The sequence below is a fragment of the Equus caballus genome, chromosome 4 (genome assembly GCF_041296265.1).
Source record: "Equus caballus isolate H_3958 breed thoroughbred chromosome 4, TB-T2T, whole genome shotgun sequence".
NCBI classification, from domain to species: Eukaryota; Metazoa; Chordata; class Mammalia; order Perissodactyla; family Equidae; genus Equus; species Equus caballus.
The window spans coordinates 14,984,678-14,999,050 of record NC_091687.1 but is presented as its reverse complement, the minus strand read 5'-3'; the positions used below and the strand labels follow the sequence as shown (position 1 = coordinate 14,999,050).

General features: G+C 56.7%; 1 protein-coding gene across 1 annotated transcript in view; it reads left to right on the top strand.

The window, feature by feature from the left end:
• Nucleotides 1-14,373, top strand: part of GCK (glucokinase) — a 50,537-nt gene continuing 36,164 nt past the window's right edge. The window contains exon 1 of the mRNA XM_070264372.1: nucleotides 1-415. Within this exon, the coding sequence (XP_070120473.1) occupies nucleotides 371-415 (45 nt within the window). The 5' untranslated portion in view covers nucleotides 1-370. The remainder of the gene's footprint in view (nucleotides 416-14,373) is intronic.

Below are 14,373 nucleotides of genomic sequence, written 5' to 3'. Positions count from 1 at the left end.
CTTTTCTGCTGAGTCTGTCTGGAGGACACCATGCTGTCACAGCTCAGCACAGCCTGGAGAGACAACTGACTAGGGCTGACCAGCCCCAGAGCCCAGCGATGGCCCTGCCCCTACCACACCTGGCCTGACGAGGCCTCCATGGAGAAGGGTCCCAGCTGTGGCCCAAAGAGAAGGCTCGCCAGTGGACAATGGAAAGGAGGAGACTCTGACTGAACCTTAAGCCAGGCCAGCCGGGAGGTGGGCCGGAGTCTCCCAGACACCCAGGCCCGACCTGACCCTTGGTTGGCAGAAGCCTTGGGATAGTTCTGCTTCGGAGACCTGTCGGGGACGGCTGAGGGGGCCCAGCTCCCGTGGGCTGGCTGCTGTCCAAATGCTGGATGACAGAGCCAGGATGGAGAACGCCAAGAAGGAAAAGGTAGCTCGTGCCACCTTCAGTTTTCTGACAGCGTTTGCCGGATGTCCCCACAGTCAGTGGTTCGTTTAGCATAGAAGGAGTTCACTCCTCAGAATCTGATTTTATACACAGGCCCTTGAAGGCAGTTCTGCTGGGGAGTGAACTGTGGGGCACTGACTCTGATGGGCAGAAAGATCCCTTCCTCCTGGCAGCCCACGTCGTTTCCCCACTGCTTTGGGCTCTGGCCCTGAGACCTGGAAGTGAGGCTGCCAGGAGGTCTGGGAAGTGACCTCGTTGGATAGAGAGTCTGGGGAGTTTAGAGCCCCCGCTGGGAGGTCTGGGGCTGGGGTCTTAGTGGCAGAACCAACTGACTGGCCGTGGGACTGCTCAACAGACATCCTGACAGGTCTCAGATGCCCGCACTGCCTCGTAGGAATCTCTTCATAAGGAGCCCGAGGGCCATTGCTCCTGGTGAGGAGCAGAGAGCAGTTGCTTTTTCCAAAACAAAGAGAAATCCAGACGATCTCTGAGCCAGCCATGTGCCCAAGCAGTGAGCACGGAGACAGAGCTGGTGACAGGGCAGAGTGAGAACCTGCCTGCGCCCCTAGGCCAGGGGCCGCAGTGGAGTGGGGAAGACACGGAGAGGGCCGGGGTCCAGTTCCTTGGGCACGGTTCATCCTCTCATGTCTTCTGTGAAATGACGGGTCAGCATAAACACTGGGCTGGTTTGCTCCTGGCAGAGCTGATGAAGTTAGGAGAAAATAACCACGGTGCCACAGCCACTGGCAGCCGACGGGCCAAGGCCCTAACCGAGTCCCGTACCTGCTGTCATTGGTGCTATGGCAAGAGTTTGGATGAGAAATTCTGCCCAAAAGGGCTGCAGGAGGCGCCCTGGGGAGAAAGGAGGTGGTGTCTGGCAGAGGCAGAGAGATGGCTTTGGTGACAGGGGGAGGTGGGCCAGTGCGTGCTGTGGAGAGCTGTGCAGGGAGCCCCTGCTGTGTGCTGAGCATCCGTTCTCAGACTCAGGGCTGCCCACACCCCTTCCCATTTGTCCCCGGAGATACAGTGCCCCACGTGGTAAACCGTTTCTGTTCCATAGGTGAGGGGTGCTGGTCACATTCAGGAGCTAGGCTGGCTGCAGAGCTCCAGGGGGCCACCGACATCCCTGTCAGGGCCAAAAGCAGAGCGAGATAACTGCTTCTGGCACACTTTAAGGGGGCACCAAAAACACCCGTCATCAAGATAAATAGTATTTTAATACAAATTTTAAGGAATCAAAATTAATGCAAAAAATTCAGATGAACAAAATACCAAAGTTCTAAAGAGTATTAAGTGATTTTTCCACTTGCCTCAGCCCTGTGCTGGCTGCTCTTGCAGTGCCGGTCAGCCAGGTGCCAGGCCAGACCAGGGAGGTGTGGGGCTGCCACGTGCACACACCTCCCGCGTGTCCTGGCTGGCAGAGGACCCACCTGTTGTCTGGCGGGCCTGGCTTGGCTTCAGAGTCATCTTAAGGATCTGAGGTTTTGCTGCCAGGCCCACCCAGGTCCAGCTCTGTGTCCCCTGGGAAGGGCTACCTCCACCCCAAAGCAGCGTTTGGCCTGCAGTAGTGAGCGATGCCCTGTTCGCACTTTCAAAATTGTCCCAACAGGTCAGCCGTGGCTGTACCTACCCGGGCTCCTGGGAGAGGAGCATCCTGGGTGCTTTGGAGGGAACTGAAGGGTTGCTGGCTTCTCTCTTTCCATTTCTCTTGTCTGTGCTGACCTCTCGGACTTCACCTGTGGTCATCCCCCATCATCTGAGGAGCGTGGCCTCGGTACTCGTGGCCTCGGTACTGTTTTCAGTGGCTCCCCAAGGCAGTGTCAGCTCCCTACACATCTTTTCTAGATCTCCAGCTCCCACTACCCTGACCTTCCCCTCCAGCCTTTGGCTGCTGGAACCCCACCATGGCTGGTTCGTTCCTTTGACACGAAGCCCCATGCCTTGGTGGCAACCACTCTGGGTGGCCTGAAATTGGGCCCTGAGCACCCCCTTGGAAGTTCCTGGTCTGCACTTCCCCTCCCCCTCCTGGGCCCTTCTGTTGGCCCGACACTCCTCGAGAACACCTGGTGGCGAGAGGGAGGAGGGCTCCGCAGCACCAGCAGGCAGCTGTGTGTGGTGGATCAGGGGGGTGCTTTTGAGGAAGAAAGCTGGGATGTGACCTTCCGGGTGTCTTCGTCTGCTCAAGCTGCCAAAACAAAATACTGTGGGCTGGGTGGCTTTAACAACAGACATTTATTCCTCACGGTTCTGGAGACTAGAAGTCAGAGATCAGGGTGCTGGCATGGTTGGGTGAGGTGGTGAGGACCCTTTTCCTGGCTTGCAGGTGACACCTTCCCTCTGTGTCCTCACATCGGGGAGAGAGAGCTCTGGTCTCTTGTGCTCATGGGGGCTCCACGCTCACGACCTCATCTAACCCTAATCACCTCCCCAAGGTCCCACCTCCTAACACCGCACTGGGGGTAGGGCTTCGACACACGAATTTGGAGGGGCACAATTCAGTCTCCAGCACGGAGGTCGGGGGGCAGCAGGGAGGAGCTGACCTCTCTGCATCCAGACCCTCCAGCTGCCGGGGTACTCAGCCTCGCTGAAGGAGAAGGCTCAGGAATGGGATGAGGTTGTGCCACTCTGACACGCTGGCCCAGTCTCGCTGGCAAGACTTGTCCCAGCCAGTGTCTGGGCCCCAGCAGGAGAGAGACCACCCCCATCCCCACCCCCGGGCCACTGGAGGCTGCGCTGCTGCCCACTCTTGACAGTTGCTCACGACGCGAAGCTCCAGGTGGGCCCCAAGCAGGTGTGCTGGGAGAGGGGCCGGTACAGGGGGGAGCAGTTGGCCCCAACGAGTGGAGTGGTGACAAGACCCTGAGCATGGGGGGACGAGGCTCCCTATAGGCAGGCGGCTGTGGCCTGGTCAAGTGGGAACTCAGCCTATGTAGAGGCTGGGCCCCTCTCAGCCAGGAGCTGCTGGCTCTGAACAGTGTCAGAGGTCATGCCCAGCTCCTGTCCCCACTGTTGCCGACAGGAATCCGTGAAGGGCCTGGGCTGGGAGGCCATGAGAGCAAAGGAGAGCCACATAGGCCACCTGTGTCCCAGGCCTCTGGTCAAGGTCCCTCAGAAAGAGCATTAAAATTGCCGCCCATCCCCGGGGGCGGGAGCAGACCAAGGGGACCCAGCAGTGGGATGCAGCATGGCCCCGGCCAGGCCCACACCTGCTCCTGTGGCAGTGGCCACAGAGGGCAGGTGGCAATGGAGAGACAGGCACAGAGTGCTCCAGGCCTCCTTCCCTGTGTTTCTGCAGAACTGCCCTGAAGCCTCCCCAAGGCATGAGTGGTTAGAGCAGTGTTGACCAAAGGTCCTCCAGAGAAGGTTCTGGTGCTCTCAAGCAGGGCCGGGCGGCAGCCTTGGGGCTTAACCCAGGCATCTTCCCCATGTCCTGACCCTGTGACAGAGGGACAGTCCTTGCCTGGCCCCTCCTCTCCACTCTCATCTTCCCTCCACTTCTCATGGGGTGGCTGCTGCTTCTTGCTGCCCCTCAGGAGGATGCAGTTCTCTCGTCTGTCTGTCTCTGTCTCTTTCTGTATCTCTCTGTCTGTCTCTCTGTCTCTCTCTGTTTCTCTCTGTCTCTGTCCCTCTGTCTCTGTCTTTCTGTCTCTCTCTGACTCTGTCTCTCTCTCTGCCTATTTGTCTCTCTGTCTCTGTCTCTCTCTATGTCTCTTGCTGTCTCCCTCTCTTGGGGCTGGGTGCACACTGAGGAGGGGCCCCTTCATCATCCCCCAAGCCTGCTCCCTCCCACGTCACCCCCCTCAGAGACCGGGCACCCAGGTCCCTCCCAGACTGGGAGCCCCTGGTGGCCTCTCACTCCCGCACCCCTGCTCTCCTCAGTGCCAGGGCTCCCACTGGGCCCACGTCCTGCTCTCCCGGCCCAGCCCTCCTCAGGCTAAGCTTCCTGGCATCCACTAAGGCCCCTGGTCATCTGACTACTGGCCGCCTCACACTCCATGTGTTCTATTCCTTCATTTTCCTGGAAGGATTGCCCGTTTCCCGTGACCAGTTCTTGGATAGGCCATCCATCCAGCTGCTTGAAAAGCTGCCTTTGGGACTAGGTTCCAGGCACACAAGCGTGATGACGGTCCATCTTTCCATTTGTTTGTTTCTGCTCCAGAGAATCCCTCTGTCTGGGCCCTTCTCCTTAAATACGCCTTGTGCCATCTCCTGCCTGCCTCACCTTTCTTGATGAAGTTCAGACCCCGTAGCCAAGTTTCATAAAATCGCTGTCAGAGTTTTGACTTGGGGAGAGATAAACCTTCAATGCCAGAATACGTACTTCCCCCGACTCAGATCTCCCTTTGTGCCTTTCAGTGAAGTGTTCACATTTTATCTCTTTGGGGCTTGGGCTCTCCTTTCTGTGAGAGTTGAGCTCCTGGCCTGGGTTTCTCTCTGACCCATGAGAAGGCCACTCTGTCTGGTCTTCCTCCTGCCATCGATGCCAGAAGGTCCTGACTGTCATCCGAGGGTGAGGGGGCCTGCGGGGAATAGGCAGCTGGCACTCGCAGTCTCTGGCCCTCGTGTGAGTTCCCCACAGGGGCAGTTTACCAGATGTTTCTTGGGCACCTCGGTGTTCAGGCACCGAGCTGGGTGCTGGCGTTCCCATGGGCAGCTTGGGCCTGGTGGGAATTGGGTGGTGCCAACAGCCATAAGCCCACACCAAGGGGAGGTGACTTGAGGAGGCCCCTGGAGGGAGAGACCAGAGGCCAGAAAGCAGTTGGTGTATGGGAAGGGGCAGGAAGGTCAAGGTGTGTGGCTGCCATACAAAGCACTCCTCCAGGTGGGCAGCCAGCTTCCCCTGGGCGCCTAGATTCCTCAGGCCCCCAGAGTCATCCTGGACCTTCTCTTGAGCATCACGCCTTCTCACCCACACACTCTCTTCATGCATCTGCTCCGTCCATCTCTGCTGTTCTCCCTCTGCCGCCCCCACGCCAGGCCACACCTGCCCAACAGGGTGGCTGCAAGTCTGTCCACCAGGGCTTGGGCCCAAGCAGGAGGAGTCTAACTGAGGGCAAGGGCCCCAGCAATGGGTCCTTCCTCCCAGATCTCCACCAGGCCAGGTCTGCTGCTCAGCCACAGGCTCTTCTCAGGGATGGTTCTTGGGGACTGTTCTGGCCCTAATTTCACAGACGAGGGCTCTGCAGACTGAGAGGCCAGGTGAGTTGCTAGGTCATATGGGGTGAATGGTGGAGGCCTGGGCTCAGTGAGAACGTTCCTTCTTAGGTAGTGGCTTTGTGAACCCAGAGGTGGCCCCGGCAAGGGCAGAGCCTGGGCAGCTTCCTTAAGGCCCAGTGAGATCTGGGAAGCTCTGGGCCTCACACACCTAGTCTGCAAAATGGGATAATAGCAGTACATGTCACATAAATGAGCGTGGAGACTTCTCTGAGTTGTGGCCAGAGGTAGATCGGATGGGGACTCTCAGGGAGCCAGGAGCTCTTGAAGTGGATGCAATCTGAGAGGATCAGGCCTCTGGGTAGAGGACCTCCCCCCCAGCCCAGGGAGGGACCAGTCGGGGTTGGGGGGGGCCACTGCTGTCTGGCTAGCAGAGTCCACTCTCTGCCTCCTTTTGCCCCTGGCCCTCCAAAGCATCCTGCCAGAGTATGCTTGGGGAAGCCGCACTCCGGCACGGCCTTATGCCCAATCAATGTGTGTAGACGGCTGCTGATCCACGGACCCACCCCAGCCCCACCCATCTCAGCAGACTCCTGAGTCCTGGGCTGGACCCTAGGGGTCGGTGGGAGGGATAAGGAATGGTAAGCCAGATCGACACAGGCCGGGCAGCTCCCTACCCGACATGGGTTCTGGTCCTCCACCCTGGGCCCACTGGGCTTGCCCATCTCTCCCTGATGAGCTGGACCCACTAGGCCCGCTATGCTGGCCGCCCTGCCTGTGAAGGTCACCAAATGGAGGCAGGAGCCCTTCTGACCACCCCACAGGACAGCAGCGACAGACCAGGGTGGACGGATTCTCCCTGTAAGGACCCAGCAGTTCCATCCTTCACCCCAGGGGTCGAGGGGGTGGGAGAGGATAAAGAAACTCCCTCAGTAGGACTCCCCCAAAGAGCAGAACTGTTCGGACACCCAGGAGAGGAGGATCCCACCTCCACATCAAGCAACTACCCCCTCCTCCTGGCTGACCCCTCTCCTGCAGCAGCTCCCAGCCTTTGGGCAGCTGGGCTTCAGTCTCAAACTTGCTCTTCCCCGTCCCTCCAGACCTCAGTTTCCCCTTCTGTAAAGCCCCCCAGGGCTGCTGTGTGGGGTGTGAGCCCCCGAGCGTGCGCCTCTCCAGAGCAGCTGTACATGCAATATCAATAGAAGCACAGAAAAGTCCTGTAAGTGGACGGAGAGAGAAGGAAAGCGATGCCCCCTCCATGACACCCCTTCCAGACGATACAGAACCCTCCCCCTGCATCCGGAGACTTCACTTACCCACAGCCAGGCTCAGATTACCCCCTCAGCACATGACTCACACGCCCCGTGGTTCCTGCCACGTGGCTCCCAGGTCTGGCCAGGGCCCCCGCCCTCCAGAAGAGTCCAGAGCAGAGTTGCCCAGGCTGATGGGTGGCAGGGCCCCCTTCACAGAGCACAGGGGGAGAAGCTCAGCCCCACAACATACATCAAGGCGGGCGAGCCTGGGGGAGCAATAGTCTTCTCCCCCTGTCCCTGCTCCTAGGCTTGCCTGCAGGTGTTGTGTCCATGAATGCAAAAAGTTGTACAGAAAAAGTCAGTGAAAATGAATGCTAGGTGGGTGTAGCCCATGAGAGGCCCACTAATGAGCGGTGATTTCAATTGATTACAAATGGTGGGTGTTTCCCTAATCTCACACACACACACACACACACACATGTAACCACTGATTGATGCATCACTTAGAAACTATAATAATAGTGTGAACAAATATTAGCGGGCAGGACTGTGGGTTTCCAATGACCAAGCCTTTGATTCTGCCCACAGGGAGCCTACTGAATACTCAGTGGCATTGCAGGGGGCAGTTGCCAGCACATCTGAAATTGTCGGCCCCCTCCCCTCCTGTGATCCAGCCTCCTAGTGGGTGGGACACTCCTTGCTTCTGCCTCCCTGTGTTCCAGTCTGGAAGCTGCTAGGCCAGCTCCCTCACAGACCCACCTCTCACAACCTCTGGGGCCAGCAGGGCAGCTGGAGCTCCTGAGGCACCACTAGGACCTCAGGCAGGGAAGGCTGGGGGAGACTTACGCCCTAGGAGCATCATGCGCTCCCAGCCCCCACAGCCCAAGGCCTTGTGTTGTGAATGCTTCCCCAGGGAGGGATGGCTGCCGCCTTTCCACGTCCACCCTCTCGCTGAGACCCCCGGGCACAGTGGGTCCCTGTGCCAACAGGGAGCTTTGCAAATGGCCTCTAGGTCCACACGACCGGGCTTCAGCCTCAGGTAGAAGCTCACGAACTTGATCTTTTTTGAGAACCAAGTCTAATAGGTGTCAAAATACAGTGCAATGGTCAGGAGACAAGCCTGGGACAGCAGCAGCGCCAGAGTCTTTCCAGAGCTGCCGCTGGGCTGTCCCACTCCATCTTGACACCTGCTCTGGGCCTGGGCCCTGCCCACTGGAGGGAAGATGAGTTTTCTCATATTGTTCTTTATACTTTTCTGTATATTTTTAAGTCCCACCCTTCCTCTCCAACAGAAATGCAAACACTGTCAGCCTTTCTTGGAACCCGCAGTGCCCCCACCCTCCACAGCGGGTCCAGAGGTCCACCCAGCCTCTGTCTCTGCCCTGGGATTCTGGGAGGTGCCCAGGGGGTTGGTGTGGTCTGGGATGTGTGCCCACAGGCTGGGGGGCTGGGAGAGGAACCCATGGCCTGGCTGCATCCAGTACAAGAGAGGTGGCTGTCAGCCCATGTACCAAGGAGTCTGCAGCAGGTGCAGAGCTGGACGACCTGAAGATGTCCTTCCAGTTTCTCCCCTACCCAGTTTGGCCTCCTCTGTCTCCACTGCCCTGTTCCTATCCTGACCTCTGCAGGTTGCCCGGTGTTCGAGCTCCTAGTTACCTTTGGCCCCTCCTAGTGCCTTGGGCTCTCCCAGACCCTACCAGGTAGAGCCCACTACCCTCTCCATCCCTCAGCCAGGTCTGTGCTCCTGGTCATTGCAGGCCCTCCTCCCAACTGAGACAGGTGAGCCCCCAGCCTCAGAGTGGACAGAGTCCAGCTGCTACCACTCAGCCTCCTTGGGCCCAAGTGCTGGTCACTAGTGCTAGTCTGTGGGGTGGGGTGGACGTCCATGCCTATGTTCACTGACGGTGAATCAGAGCTGACAGAGGTCATGCCCGAGGTCACAGAGGTGGGAAACTGCAGAGCCGGGAGTAGCCAGACCTCTGCACTTTGAAGGAAGCCTGGTGCTCTCCCGCCTGGCCGCTAGGACTCGCGATTCCCTGTCGCCACTCCCGGCTAGAGCACCCACTGCTCTGCAGAGACCCCCAGGGGGAGTCTGAGGCTCGGAGGCCCCCGTAAGGTGCTGGGGCCAGCCGGGGAGGTCTGGGGTGGGGTGATCCCTGCCCTGTGCCACAAGATTGATGATCACTCATAGCTCGTCTGGGCAGCACAACTATCCAGATCCATGTCGTCAACACGGACACTTTTATGCATTTGGTAGCTGAGATAAAAATGTAAATGCCTGTCCATCTCTGCCTGAGTTTCTTTTAGTTGGTGTAAGAAATTACCACAAACTTGGTAGCTTAAAACAACGTAAATTTATTATCTTCCATTTCTGGAGGTCAGAAGTCTGAAATGGGTCTCACGTGGCTGAAACTAATGCGACGCATCGGCAGGGCCCTGCCTCTGAAGGCTCTCGGGGAGAAGCCCCATCCTTGCCCCTCCAGCATCTGAAGGCTGCCTGCCTCCTTGGCTCATGGCCCCTTCCTCCGTCTTCAAAGTGCATGGCTCCAACCTTTGGCTCCATGGTCGCCTCTCCCTCTCTGACTCTGCCTCTCCTGCCTCCTCTTATGAGGACCCTTATGATGGCATTGGGTCCACCTGGAGAACCCAGGACAATCCCTTCATTCAGTGTCCTTCACTCAATCCATCTGCCAAGTCCCTTGTGCCGTTTCCCTGTTACACTTCACAGTTTCCAAAGACTAGGTTGTCTCTGGGGCCTTTGCCCTGCCTCCCGCCCCACCCCACCCCTCCTTGGAGGCCTATCCCAGCGATGAGTGCATCCCACTGGCCTCACACTTGGGCTCCTGGCTTCTAGGACTTTTTGTTTTCAGCAGTAGATTACCGCCCCCCCCCCCAACACACACACAAACCTTAAATCAAATTCTGACATTGAAATCTTATAAAGCAGACGACACACAGCTGCCCCCCTTCTGGACAGCAGTGAAGGTAGGAAGCCTGTGCTTCCTGCATTCAGGACTAGTGTCAGGCTCCCACAGAGCCCAGTGGAGGGACAGGCAGGCTGTGGGCAGGAGGGGCTGGGGGTCCACAAACAGCAGAAGGAAGAGACAGAGAAGCAGGCTAGGTAGTTCCCAGGCACAAGTGCATCTTGCCAAGTTGGGATGCGCACACGGCCCTGCCTTCCTTTCCAATCTTACCTCTTCAGGTGGGTTAGCCAGGAAGGGATGCTGTCCAGGGGCCTATGGAGGAAGCAGCCTGGACAGTGTTTGCCCGTGAGGGCTTCGAGGCAGGAAGAGCACCCAGGAGTGGACAGGTCGGGTCGTGAGGCCCTGCAGCACAGGAGAAAACCGCTTACTGGTAGGGGTCAGCGAGGACGGATGCTTCTGGTCTGTGAGGGTGAAGGGACAGCACTGCCAGCAACAGCCAAGAAGGCATCCACTTTTCCCCTCATCCACGGCTGCAGCCATGGCCAAGCGCTCTGCTTGTGTCCAAGAGGAGACCCTCGAGGCATCAGCGTTCCCTCTAATCTAGCCCCACGCTCTACACAGCACTGTCCTAGGGAAATGCAGCATTTTCTAGCAGCCACGTAAAAAAGGAAAAAGAAATAGGGAGATTAATTTTCACAATACTTTATTTAACCCACTACATCCAGAATATTATCATTTAAACATGTCATTCACATAAAAATTGTTAATGAGATATTTGACATGCTACTGTTCATATTGTCTTCCAAAGCAGGGTGTATTGCACACATACAGCATATCCCAGCTAGGACTTGCCACATTTTGAGGGCCCAAGAGCCACATGTAGGCAGTGGCTACTATGCTGGACAGTGAGGTTCACAGCTACTCTGACAGGTGGTCACCAGGCGTTCGTCAGGTATCTCTGGCCATAAGCAAAGCAAACACAGTGGGACCTGGGGGAGCAAAGCAGGGGCTGCACCGGCTGGTGGGACCACACTCAGTGTGCTGAGCTGAGGGCAGCTTTGGGCAGCAGCATCTGAGACTCAAAGGCGGCTGAGGGGCCAGCCCCATGGGGCAGTGATTAAGTTCAGCGTGCCCTTCTTTGGTGGCACTGGTTTGCAGGTTTGGATCCGAGGCATGGACCTACACCACCCGTCCGCAACAGATTTTAGCTCAGGGCGAATCTTCCTCAGCAAAAAAACAAAAAAGGCTGTTGATGCCGCTCTGTCCACCTCTCTCTGGAGCTGGACTCACTCTCCCCGACTGACGATGGGCTTTCCCCACACAGCGGGGCACGGTCGTGGGAGCTCCAGGCCCTTACAACCAGAGAGAAAGGAGAGCTCCAGCTTGACACTTCCGCTGAAAGGACTTGGGGTTCTGCTGGGACCACACATCCAGATCCACAGGGCATGTTCCATCCAGCCCAGCCAGAGGCACTGGCTGCCCGTGGCACTAGAATCACCTGCCCTCAGGAGTGAGAGCGCTGGCGTGGGGAGACAGGCCAAGGGTCCTGTTCTGGGCACGCCTGGCCCAAACCTCCAGTACACCTGTCTCCAGAGCAGCATGGCCTCAGCGCAGCCCCGCTCGACCCGCTGAGCACGGTCACCTCTGCTTCGACTCCCACTCCCACGCCTGCTCTCTGCTCTGGAGCAAGGCCATCTTTCTGTCCTGCTAAGGCCATCCTTACTGTGTTCTCCTGTGGCCAGCTGGCCCTGAGCAGCCCTTCTGCCCTCCTGTCCTTACCCCTACACCTGACTCTGCTGGCCACCCCACTCCAGGTCCTCCCCTTCGGAGCCCATCTTTCTCACTGCTTCCAGAGTGAGCCGGGCATGCCTCCCCTCTGCCCAGATCCTCCCACAGCCTCCACACAGAGCCAAACTCTCAGAGGGCGGCTGGGAGACGCAAGGTCAGCCCACGTCCTAGCCTCGCAGCTGACATCGCTGCCATACTCCGGCACCTCAGACTCAGGGCCCTTCACTGCACCCTCTGTCCAGCTCCTTGGGCTTGGCTGTGGTTGGTGGCCTGCCTTGAAGTCCCTTTGATGTCTTCATCACCAGACTCTCAGCATGAGAACAAGCTTGGAGGAGGCCAGATGAGAGGAAAGGAAGCAGAAGGAGAACAGGCAGGACATCGCGCCTCAGAGGCCAGCATCCTTGGCCTCCTGACCTCGTGACCTCCTGGGCTCCTGGTCTCCTGGCCTCCTGACTTCTTGGTCCCCTGGACTCCTGGTTTCCTAACCTAACCCTAGGAGGTATTTGATCAGGGAGTTACATTACTCAATTCATGCTTTTCAAAGGTCACTCTGGGTGCTAAGTGGAGAACAGATTATAGGTGGCAAAGATAGAAATAGAACAACGGAAGGCTGTCGCCATGATTGAGTTGCGAGAAGGTAATGGCTCAGGTCAGTGGGGTTAGGTTTAGGGTTAGGGAGAAACAGAACGCACTCCGGGAATTCCAAGCAGAAAGGATTTGATACAGGGGATGGGGTGCTTATAAAGTCATCGGGAGGGCTGAAGGAACAGAACCAGGGGCCACGCTGGATCTGGGCTTCACTGTCACTCCCTGTAGCACAATCGCGGGGCCAGGGACCTGCCACAGCCTCACCCTGTTCACGTTCACAAGGCTGGGTCATGGGTCCCACACCACCAACACTCGTGTTGGTCAAAGCTTGCTGGCCAACTACCACAGACCTTCCAAATATCACAGGAATGTGGCCTATGGTCCACCCAAGGTGCATTCAGAAACCTGGCTGCAAGGGAACCTGGGAAATGTAGTTTTCTGCCATCCAGCCCTGTGTTCTGGGGGACAGAGAGGGGGCAGGAATGGATGCCAAATGCAAAGAAATGACCCCAGCACACAAGAAAGCAGGAAAACGTTGGTTGGACTCCCAAATGGGGTTGCCAAGGAGGTAGTTGGTGCCCTGGAGGGGAGAGGTCAGGGCTGGCATCACCAACACAACTGATGGGCCATGGAATTAGTAAGAATGCCTAAGGAGTGGATACAGATGACGAGAGCACGGTGGCGGGACTGGAGTGTCAGAGCCCTCCTATGGAGAGCTGGTTGCTTCTTGCTCTGTGCCGCTAGAATTCTTGGCTACAGCTTGAGAGTTTGCTTTTTCTTGTTCCTAACAAATTGTGAGCGCCTGCAGAGGGCTTAGTCACCGTTGGTCCTTGTACATCCTCAAAAAGTGTTTTTGGTTGAATGAATGAATGTCATGCAATATGCCCTGGGAGCACCATAGCAAACATAAAAGCTGTATGCTGTGTCCATACAGGATGGTTGAGCCTAGCAGGAGAGCCAGACAAACAAGCAATTACAGAATCCCCTGTTCTACCAATGCAAGAATTCTAGTTAAAAAAAACTTACAAACATAGATAAGAATGACTGAATGTTGTAACTGTTGATATCGGGTGCTGGATGCACATGGGGGTTCATTATACTATTCTCTCTACTTCTGTATATGTTTGAAATTCTCTATTACAAAAAGTTTTTAGCGTAAAAGAAAAGAAAGAAAAAGAAAATGAGGCTAAATTTGACACAAATTTCTCCTGATGAGCGCCCCTGAGCTCCGGGAGTCTCCTTGCACGTACGCTCATAAGCTGAGTGCTGTTTACAATGTCTCCCAGCTGCTAAGACCTGGGCATCGACCCCTCCTGGTGGGAGCTTGCTATAGACAACCAGGGACTGTCAGCCCTGCTGGCGAACAAGTAGGAAGAGGGTGGTGCACAGAGGCCAACATGGAATTCTCTGCCCTCTGAGGCTCTGACCCAGAGAACAGGGCTGTGAGGCTGATCTCTCGTGAAGACTCTCTGTGGTGAACAGGTATCTTCTGCTATCTGAACACTCGCTGTCTGAATAGTCACTCTAATGACCTGCAGAATTGTTTACCCAAAATTCACTACCCAGATGGAAAATGAGTAATGAATCAATGTGTAAGTTGCAGCTGAGTCCTAGGAGAAGGTGTGAGTCTCACAGCTCTGCTGTTCTCCCAAGAGGGCCTCATCCCACGTTCGTTGTCTGCACGCAGCATGTCATTGCTACCAGGCCTCGTGCCGTATGAAAGGCAGAAATAGTTTGTATCTGCTTTAGGTCAGGTTCCCAAGATGTAGAGCCTGAGACTGGATTCCTGGGCAAGTGGCTTATTGAGAGAGCGCTCTCAGCAGAACCTGAAAGGAAGTCAGTGGACCGGAATAGGAGAGGGAAGAAACCAGGCAAAGGTGTGCGTTCAGCTTAAGTGAAGCCTCAGCCCGACCCCACAGGGAGCTCTGCAGTATGAGGAACATCGTGGAGTTGTCCTTCATGAGGAAAGAGGCTAGCCTTTCGTACCCCTGTCACGGAGTCCGTGACTGAGGGCCACAGGGGAGGGATAACCTTCCAAGCACTTCTAGGAAACTCTCAGGAGAAGGATGTAGCTGTGAGCAGCTAGCAGCCACCACTCACGGTGGCTCGAGGCTGGGGGTGCCAGGTCAGTAGGGTGGGACACCGATGGCATGCACTACAGTCTGCCCCTTTGTATGGCCCAGATCTGCTCGCCTCTCACGTTAAGCTCGCTCCAGCCAGGCACGGCTTCCTC